The sequence below is a fragment of the Hypomesus nipponensis genome, chromosome 19 (genome assembly GCF_054491055.1).
Source record: "Hypomesus nipponensis isolate SF chromosome 19, ASM5449105v1, whole genome shotgun sequence".
Classification (NCBI taxonomy): domain Eukaryota; kingdom Metazoa; phylum Chordata; class Actinopteri; order Osmeriformes; family Osmeridae; genus Hypomesus; species Hypomesus nipponensis.
In genome coordinates this window covers 12891698-12902522 of record NC_140379.1, presented here as the reverse complement: position 1 = coordinate 12902522, position 10825 = coordinate 12891698, and the positions used below count along the sequence as shown (strand labels likewise).

Sequence of the window (10825 nt, the reverse complement as noted above, 5' to 3'; positions counted from 1 at the left end):
CTCCAGTCTAACTAGTAATTATAACTACAGCTCACCCTTTTTTGTTCCCTTTGGCAATTTGTAGCGCATTTCCAAACCACAGTGAAGTCATCTGTAGTGGTACCTCTCCTGGTCTCAGGGCCTGTGAGCTGAGAGCCTCATCAGGCTGGTCACATGCTGTTTTTACAGGGTGACGGACCCTTAGAGCAGTGTTCTGACGGTTCAGTCCTTCCTCATTGCAGTATGAGTCTCTGACATGACTCCTGACCCCCTCGTGTAGGATGCACAGGGAGGGCATGGGGTTTCCCCTTGCTCCAGACGCACCCTCCCCGGCCCCTCTAAGCCGTCCTGCGGGAGGGGCGGGGGGGGGGGGGGAGGAGGAGGGAGGAGGTCAAAGTCGGGAGGTCAGACTGTGACGCTGACGTGGCGGGAGGACGCGGTGCGGCGTTTAATGCGTGAGCGGCGAGGTCTGGAGCGCGAGTCGGACTGGCAGCGGCAGACCGGGCCTAGCAGCAGCCAGAGGTACAGGACCACGCATGCCCAGCAGGACGACATCTTCACCCAGAACGTTGACCAGCTGCCGTGGGTGAACGTGGTCTCCAGGACGGCCGACTCATAGCTAGAGAAGGGAAGAGCGGTGACGAGCACGTCAGACTTAGCTGAGAGACTGCTAAAGACAGTTAAAAGTCTTCTACAGATTTGCTTTTATTTGCTTTTCTATTTCTTTCAAGTGTGAACTCTGAACCAACCAGGCCTGTATTCCTAGTGGTTGAGCATGGAGAAACTGACCTGAACCAGTTGGTCAGTGTCATCATGACGTAGAGCGAAGCCAGGAAGAAGACAAAGTGGAAGAAGAAGTAGCTATAGGCGACTCTCTGGCTCTCGTTGTGAATCACCTTCTGACAGCCTTTACTCTCATCATCGATCACACATTCCTCCTCTGTCGAACAAACAACAACAAGAGGAAATGTCCAGGTTGTCTACTATTTACTGCTGTTCTCCGGGGATCATAAAACAACTTCATACTGTCTAGGTAAGGAATCTACAGACACCCTTTTTTCTGCTGTTCAGGGTGATATTGTGATAATCCCAGGGAGAGCCCGGTCCACCCGGGGCCTTATTCCATGCTCTACTACTGACCTTCCTCCTCCTCGGGGCAGCAGAAGCAGCAGGTAGCTTTCTGGAACTCGTAACGGTAAACTTTGATCATCCAGAAGGGACCAAACACCTCTGCCAGGTAGGAGGCCTCGTTACTGAGAAACACAAGGCCCACACCGCTTTATTTCATTAAAACATTGTGTTGAAATAGATGCGAGGCGTCACATTGGGTTGAGCTTGTCTGATTTCCCCCAGACAGAGCTGTCCCTAAGGGGAGCTGCTCCACCACTCACCATGCAAACAGCACACAGCAGTACATGATGGCGGCGCCAATGATGGCCACAGCGTTGCCCTCTGTCTGGATGCCATCTTGGCCCACGTTGGGGTAGCACACGGTCATGTTCACCCCCTGGTACACCACTGGCACAGAGAAGACCAAGACCAGAGAGATAGAGGGGACACCGTTAGCATGGTCTTCTTTGACAGAAGAAGACAGAAAGGATCAAATTGCACACACGCACACACGCACACACGCACACACACACACACACACAAACACTCACATCTCCAGAGTCGTAGGAGAGCTTGCTGTGGATTCCAGAATGTATTCCAGTGTGTTGTGATAAACAGGGACACTGGGCTCAGTAAAAACACTGGCCAATTACAGGCCATAGACCTTACTGCACATGACACACACAAAAACAGTCTCTGTCACACACACATTTTCACACACACACACAAACACAAAAGCCAGTGGTGCACAGCAGAGAAATGACCTGTCCTGCTCCTAGTGTTGTGTGTTTTCAGTCCCACTCCAGACTAATTCATCCACTTAAAAAACATAGGGATTAGTCTCCTGGCGAGCCTGTGTGTGTGTGTGTGTGTGTGTGTGTGTGTGTGTGTGTGTGTGTGTGCGTGTGTGTGTGTGTGTATGTGAGAAAGAGAGAGAGAGAAAGTCTGTGTGTGTGTGTTGAGGTCATCCAGCACACAGGGCCTGCAGGTGAACACAACAAGCAGAGCTCAACAGAACAGTATTGAAGATGGATCACTCTGACGGACACACACACACACACATAGCCAGGAGGCTTCATGGAGGACATCCTTCTGACACACACACATACAATGAACCCATACAGTGTCACTCTCTTGGAGGAACAAATGCTTTGGGGGTTGATGTAAATAATAACCCTTAAGTGCTATGAAAATACAGTGTGTGGTTTTGTGAGCATGTGCATGTTGAAAAATGTTTTTATAGCAAGCTGAGAGTGCATTTTTCCTCAACAAGTTGCAGCATTTCTCTGTTGTGCCTGAGGTCACACATTCACACACCTCTGTTTGCACACACGCTAACTACCCTCTACTGTACATATGATCTACACAGGCTCTGCAGACATTCCAGGACGGAACTCCACATTCCAGAAATATGTCAATGTAAAGAACATTAAATCTTCTACCAAGAAATTTACTGCAGCAAAGCTACTGCACATTCTATAGATATGAGATTCTATCAAGATGATGTCATTCACTAGGATGTGTTTGCTTCCAGGCTCAGGAACTCCTCAAGGCAGACGCGACTGAGGCAGGACACCATGGATACAGGAAGGGCATTAGGACCAAGCAGAGAGGGGGAAGGTGGGGTGGGGGGGTAGTTGAGTGTCTGAGGAGACTCATAAATCTAGATCAGGAGGGAGGACATGCATGGGGGAGGGAGTCTCGAGGGCTCCCTTGGGGGTTTGGAGTGAGGGGAGAGGGGTGCAGGTGAACCGGAGACAGGCAGGAGAGCACAGTGTGGTTCTCTGGGACAGAGCCAGCGCTCACTACTCTGGAGGTAGGGAACGTGGAGGAAGGCCTGTCACACAGTAGATAACATCATTCCATATCCTGGGACATTAGAAGGTTTGGGAGGCCTCTCTGGGGTTTGACAGACAGACCAGCTCCCGTGACTGGCCCAGCTAAGCCCTGCCAGACAGGAGGGTCTGCTCAACAAGGTGAGGTGTGTAAGCACATGTAATGATACTGCCAAGCAGCTACACTGTCTCATTATGTTGTCATTGGAGCCATCAGGAATGTGATATTTCAACCACCGCCGCCGCCCTCACAGACGACATGTAGCAGCCTATCTCAGAGAGCTGGTCTGAGTGGGTATGTGTGCATGTAAGAGAGAGAGAGAGAGAGAGAGAGAGAGAGAGAGAGAGACAGAGAAAGGGGGAGGGCATCGTAGGGCAGGATGATGGAGTGTCCGGGTGGCGTCAACAGTGTCAAAGTGACAGAGTGGTGGTGCCACGAGTAGTTGATTTAATGGCATCGAGATGATCGTGCTGAACGAACGAAGGGACGAGGCTGGCGTGTGTGTGTGTGTGACTACCTTTCTCTGGCGGGCGGCTGGCCAGGGCTGAGAAGGTGAGGTACATGACGTAGCAGCTGATGATGGAGGCCTGCAGGAGGCCTGAGCGAGGCTGCTCTGCAGACACAGACAGCACACAGCTGGTCACATTCAAGTTACACAACTCCCAAAGAAGGAGCACTGACAGGTAATGACAAAGGTGCTTGTGAATATCATTTAAACGTAGTTCTGGCTGGTATCAAGAGTGTGGAGTGATAGCATGATGCTGTAATAATCATTATCTCTGTCAGAGCTGGCTCAAACCCACATATGTTTACTTAGGCTGGCAGAGTGTGTTTTATTCCCTACTAAGTATTAGATCATAGACACACATTGAGTACAGTCATGTTAGTGCGTGTGTGTGACTGTTTGTGTGTGATTAACTGCGTGTGTGTTTAAGCATGTGTCTCTGTGTGTAAGCCTGTGTGCGTCTGCCCTTGTGTGTGTCTCAGGGACTCACTCTGTTGCACGCAGGGTGTGACCGCGATGAAGGACATGATGCCACACAGGGCCAGGTTGGTCCAGAGCAGGACCTTGTTGAAGTGGCAGGCGATGGGGTGGGTGTAGTACTTGTACATGAAGGTGAAGGCCATGGTGGCAATGGTGTAGAAGAAGAGCGTGGCACACAACACCGCCAGGTACCAGCGCTTGTTCTCTGCTGCTCCTGTCAACCTGGGGCCAAACACATCACTTCTTATTAACAGGTAATCTGGACTGATCCGCTGTCACCGCACATCCTCCTCTGCATCTGAACCTGTCTTCCCTCTCTACCAAACAGAGGCTGTCTCTTCCCTCTCTACCAAACACAGCCTGTCTCTTCCCTCTCTACCAAACACAGCATGTCTCCCCTGGAACACTGGACAGCCCATGCCAAAGAGAATCTGATGGAGAGAGAAATGTTCAGCTATGAGAGACTGGTGCAGGCCTAGGAGGATTATACACACTGTGGTTGAATAAGATCACTTCCACTAGCAGCAAGGCCGTGTGGTTTTGTTGCTACGTCTCTGTCATGTCCAGGCTGGGTTTAGCTGTGACTGACGCCTCTAGCTGGGCAGGGAGAACGTTCAGCAGGAGGTACTGTTCAGAATAACATCTGGTAACAAGCTGGCTGTCAGAGGACGAGCACGAATGAATGAGTGAGAGAAAGAAAGAAAGCAAGAACGAAAGAGAACACTCATGACAAGGGTAAAGATGAGAGAGCGGGTGAAAGGATGAAAGAGAGATAAAGAGGGGTGAGTTTCAAATTGTGAAAGTAAGTGAGAGAGAAGAAGGGACAGAAAGATTGTGATAAAAGGGCAAGAATGAAAGAGATGAAGAGAAAGATAGATCAGGTGCGCAGAGGCATGGTTGTAGGGCCTCTCTGGGGCCAGATGTTCTAGTTAAAGCAGCTCTATAAGATTTACAGTACATGATCTTTCTAGAGACAGGCAGACTTGCGGAGAGAGATGGAACCAGAGATGCAGTCCTCCAGATGAAGGCTAGTCTAGTGGCGAGGGCTTGAACACATGCATGAATCCATCGCTTATCAGGAAATATCCATTTGACACAACTCCCTAATATATTGTCTACCCCCTCCAACACACACACATACACTCTACCCCTCATAATCACCTACACACATCCACTTTCACAGACCCCTTTCTCCCCCTCCTCACCAGTTCTTGTTCCAGGTGTGGGCGAACGCTGTGATGAGGATGAGTTGGATGAGGATGAAGGCAAATCCTCCCACCACACCGACGTAATGCCAGGCTGGGAGGAAGACAGACATAGGAATATAGACGCAGAATGAGACAAAGGGACAGGGACAAAAAGAGCCAGAGAGACAAAGAGAGAGAGAGAGAGAGAGAGAGAGAGAGAGAGAGAGAGAGAGAGAGAGAGAGAGAGAGAGAGAGAGAGAGAGAGAGAGAGAGAGAGAGAGAGAGAGAGAGAGAGAGAGGAAAAAAAGTCAGAGACATAAAGAGATAGACAGACAAGGAGCCCAAACATGCATCCATCATCCTTTCTCAGTGCATCAGACAGATTTAAACCATCCCGGATCAGAGAGCCCTTGTACCACAGCAGATTTACTGCTCCCCAAACAAACAAACTGAAAATTCCACCACAGACAGATTTATGCACCAGTTGAACTACTGAACAGGATGAGGCCGACAGCTGCCATCTTCGAGTGTACAGCGCCCCCTAGCAGCATTCCTAAAGAGGTGCACTGACTGCACAGAGCACGTTGTCAGATGAACTAACATGTAAAGCTTAATGTTAAACTAAAGAAAACATCCCAACATGACTCACCGTGCAGGAAGGACTCTGTGGGGATGAAGAAGGCAGCAGTGCACATCCCCAGAAGGGTGATGAACTTCAGAAACCAGAACCTGCATTTGGACACCAAGAATAATCGTGTTGACATGACAACCAGAACAGGCATGGTGGGTTGAGTGGACAGCCATGCTGCAGGCTTGGGGCACTTAGTGAACGGTGTGTGTAACCTCAGTTAGAGGTCAAGACTCGCTGGCTGGGCCTGGTAAGAGCCTTAAGGGCAGATTGATGACAGTGAAGACCGTCCCCCACAGCCTAATCCACGCTACGTCACACCGCTATAATCAACGCTAGAGCCACAGAACGTGTCTGAGGACAAAAAATGAGAGCAACCAGTGGCTAAGAGATGAGGGAATACACTGAACCCAAAATAGATGTGGTTTGGTGATTTCAAAAGGAGTTCTCTCGCTTTTGGACGGTCAATCCCACTCAATAAATGTGGGCTTCAGAGATAGCCCGCCTGGCTCACTGACCCATTATGTATGAGAGCTCTGAAGTCCTGGCTGGACTTGACGTCGATCAGGAACAGCGCCATCATCAGGTAGAAGCAGGCGGTGCCGAAGCAGACTCTGTAGACGGCAGAGTATCCCACCAGCATCTCACAGTGCCCTCCTCCATGGGCCTGGTCGCACACCATGTTGAAGAAAGGCACCTGACAGCCACAAACACACACTCCTCTGTTAGCCATGCCTACCCTTAGCATACGTGTGGGCGCTTATGATTGTTGTCAACAGGTGGAAACTTCTAGATCTTGCTGGGTATTTCTTTGGATCAAAAACAGGGTCCAGATTATCCTGGATGCGTGCATCCTGGCAACAGGGATTAACTTGAGATTTATTGAATGTGACTTTAATACAACAAACTGGAATCTTGTTGGAGCCTCATCAGTGGATTTAGACAATAAAGAGTGACAAGCCGATGGTGAGTCAGAGAGCACACAAAAACAACTGTGAATCCCTGCACGTTCCCCCACACAGAGCAGGGGCTCGGTTCATTAGAAGTTGATCAAACACAGCAACTGACGTGTCAAAACACACCTTTTCACCTCGCTCGAGTCTCTGCTGTGTGCATGGGACTGTGCGAGCATAGGTGACAGCCCTGGTGTCTCTCCTGTGTGTGTGTGTGTGTGTGTTTGTGTGTGCGTGTGTGCGCGTGTGTGCGCGTGTGTACGTGCGTGTGGGGGAATGTGTGTGAACCTGTGTGTCTATGCATGCTCTCCCATGTGTGGCCCTGTGTAAACATGTTTAGCGTGCCCTGACGAAGCACCAGGGACTCACATTCTCCCGGACGGCCTCGGACACGGTGCGAGACAGCATGAGGCAGGAGATGGCGCAGGCCATGACGTGGAAGAGCGTGTACATGACCCGCGTGCTCAGCGACGACTTGACGGGCGGGCAGAAGGAGCAGCACAGGGAGCAGGGGGCGGGGCCACAGCAGCAACAGACCTGAGGACAGGAGCACAGAGAAGCGATGCGACCCAGGTCTATGGTACTGAACAGCAGCCCTGGTGAAGGGCTGGACAGGGGAGGGCAAAACAGAATGTGTGCAGAACTTAGATAACAGGAAAAGGTCTGAGTAGCATGAGAGAAACATAGCTGTTATACCCCCCAAATCCCCCAGAAAGTAATGAAAGTGACGGCAGTGAAACAGGTGGCTGCTGGTCCTGTATCAGACAGCCTACATTTGGATGTTTGTCTGGTGCGGGGGTGTGTTATTAGGATGGTAGAGGAGGGTGAATGGCGATGGGGGAGGGAGCAAGGGGAGGGGGGGGATTAATCCTCCTGACCCTAACGCATCTGGCTGGTTCTGATTCAAATAAATCATGGTTACAGTGGACCTGGGCCAATCGCCTCTTATCCTGGGTTAAAAACATGGGAACGATGAACACCCAAGCTAAAGCCGGAGGACCAGAGGGTCTGAGAGAACAAGAAAACTCCACAGATTACACCAAACAGTCCCCCCTCTGTAGCACTCTGCTTTATCACTGCTCCTAGTCTGGTTCACTGGCACAATCGCACAAGAATTATTAGACCATGTGCAGATGATAATCCAGTGCCATACCCAGGAGAATCCCCCAGTCCTCATTGGTCCTCAAATATTCATTGGAAAGAGCTTTAAAAACATTTCAGAAAATCATTCGATTGAGCCAAAACACACCAGGCTTTAGTGGAAATAAGACTCACCTCACAATAAGTTCCCCCTGCCCCACAATAGTAAACATTGTGTACTAGTATTTGGAATTTGCTCTTCAAACATTATTCAAAGAATATGACAATACAGAATCATTCTGATTTGTGTCAACTGATCTGTGAGCAACACATACAGTAAGGGATCTGTGTGTTTTTCCTCTACTTTGGACAGTATGTCCTGCTAATGAGGAGCTGATGATTGAAGACTATGGACTGCATGTCTAGGTGAACACCCTGGACACCTCCAGGTGTGACACCCTTTAGAAACTGGACGTGGAGAGAAGAATGATCAGCTAAGATTGAACTCCAGTCTCAACAGGTGTCACTTATTCAATCCACACAGCCCCTCATACACCTTCAGTAGACATATGCATCTGTTTTCATTTACAACATTACAACAATTATTTAACAATAAAATACATGAACGCACAATAATAATACAAGTGTTACTGTAGTATATCATAACAAAATACACATGACAGAATGTTACCAAGGTGACTTAGACAGACTTCTCACAGCTACTCACAATAGGAGACACAACAGTCTTGATTTATACAGTCCTTTCATCACTAAAAGCTTATCAATGTGACTGTCCGAAACAAAGTTCCCTCAAACCTAAATCCTGGTTATCCAGTTCCCACAGTCTCACCTGGTAGGCCACCATGTTGAGGAAGTAGTTATAGACACCGTCCTGCTGCATCCCCTGACCGGTCGACATTATGAATCTTTTTCTGGTTTTGTCTGGTTCTCAAGTCTCTACGTTTGTCCAGAAGCTTCCAGAAAAGACAGTCTTTACTTGGTGTTAATGCCCCTTAAAGAGGGCATCCCCACCGTCTCCAGGGAAAACAATCTAACATCTAAAAACTTCCACTAACGCTAGTTAAAAAAAAAAAAAAACTGAAGCCTAACGGCAGAAAACAAAAGCTCTGAACAACCTAATGTCCCAGACCCAACGGCTTGGCCCGGTAAACTGTCCCTTCCACTCTTCTTTCGGCTGGATTACTTAGCGTAGCACTCATTCAACTAACTCCCTGCTGCGTGGAATCTCCCCACCAATCTCAATCCAACTGCTTCAATCCCAGTCGATAGGCTTTCGTTTCAATAAAACTGTTTTTGTTTTTTTTTGTCCATAACCTGTGTACTTTGGCTCTGCGTCTGTGCTGGGCGCTGCCAGGAGAATGGGAAAGAGTGGTGGTGAATGCCCAGTGGCCCTCCCCCTCCTCCCTCCCTCCTCCCTTGCTCTACCCGGTCAGATTATGGAGGGCCAGAGAGGGGGAGGACCGGGGAAGAGGAGGACAGGGGAGGAGGAGGGGGGACCGCGTGTCAGTCCCATCTGTCCCTCCCTTCCCCCAGGGTCCTCACTCTACTGCACCATTTAGAGCCCCTGGAATACACACACACACACACTCTCACCCCCCACCCACACCCCCCCCCCTCCCACCCACACACACACCCCCGTATGGCACGATGGGATTGGGTCACACTGCTAATCGTGTTAGTGAGAGTAATAGAATGACCAGAAAATACTCCTCCTTTTAAAATATTTGGGTTGAAGATGATGTTATCCACCCTTCGCTGATCAACACAGAGCCACTTGACGCACCTCAGCCAACGGTGGCTGTCCTTTATGGAACTAGGCCACATCTATAATCCTATCATTACAGTCCGACCTAGAAACATTCAAGTGGGTCGGACACAGGGACGTCCTGTGACTCAGGAAATTAGGAACTACATGTAAAAAATTACACGAGGACCTGGTCATATGATGGATAACAATTAGAAATTGATATTTTGTAAGATGTTGATTACTCTATGAACTTCAGCGACGAGTATAGAATTTGAAAAAATAAACAGATGCACGTGATCAAATTGTCAACTGTTTTCCATAGGGCCAATGTGTTTGCTGCATACAGGTAAATACCAAATCTGTCTGTTCAGTCTGGGGTTCATCTCCCCTGCGTCAAGCTCCAGCAGCAGCGCCGCACTGGGCAGGGAGTACACAACGATTGAGCCAGATTATATTTGGGTCAGTGTGGAGCGCGGTGCGTCAGGATAATCCCAGAGTTGCTCCATCCTCATCTCAGTTGAGGTGACCTTCAGTCCCACTCCGCTACACTCTGCCTAACCCAGACTGGTCTGCACATGGGATCCCCGCATCACCGTTCACAGCCCCCCCCCCCCCTTCCCACCGGCTTCACACCCAAACAAACAGTCCCTGTCTCCGGCCTTCAGTAGTCCCAAAGGAATCCCATCACCAGACAGTAAACAGTCTGACAGACAGAGAAAGCTTAGTAGAGACCCAAGAGGAGAATACAGAGGAAAGGTATAAGGTATAAAACAATTACATTCAGCATACATCCCTGCAATCTACTTACAGTTGTACTATACTGTACTAGGAAAACCATTACATTTGTGCCAAAGTCTGACATCTTATTATGGAATAATGATGACAGCACCCACTAGTGTTGTGCCAGCTTTAAGTGAAGGCCCCGGGTAACACAGGAAAGTCACCTGTGAAGTCATGGATAAGAGGCTTGAGTAACACTAACCCAGAGGAGGAGCTTCTTGCCCAGACTGTGGAGCCACTGATACCCAACCAAGCCTTTAGTGTAGCAACAGTTGTAGGATCACTGCCAAAAATAGCTAGAATCACCCAGTGATGATCACTCTCTACATACTTGCATCCATACGAATCCTAGATTGTCTCAGTCTCTTCATGAGTCAAACAGGCTCATGGGTTGGTGTCCAGCAACAGATGACAATCACGTGGGGTTGGACGTGGTTATTGTATATCGCTATATAAAATGTCAGGTCACACTGGGATATCAATAAGTGAGATCAGGCCTGGAATCAATGTGACACTCTG

The 10825-nt window shown here is 49.1% G+C and overlaps 1 protein-coding gene across 1 annotated transcript; it reads right to left on the bottom strand.

Moving 5' to 3' along the window:
• Window positions 1-384: 384 nt before the first annotated feature.
• Window positions 385-8677, bottom strand: serinc4 (serine incorporator 4). The gene is made up of 11 exons (XM_084682667.1): window positions 8609-8677; window positions 7048-7215; window positions 6244-6422; window positions 5747-5826; window positions 5116-5209; window positions 3921-4132; window positions 3443-3538; window positions 1371-1497; window positions 1120-1232; window positions 769-919; window positions 385-598 (listed from the first exon to the last, which is right to left on the bottom strand). Exons 1-11 carry the CDS (start codon window positions 8675-8677, stop codon window positions 385-387), a joined length of 1503 nt encoding a protein of 500 aa, XP_084538793.1.
• Between the last annotated feature and the right edge of the window lie 2148 nt (window positions 8678-10825).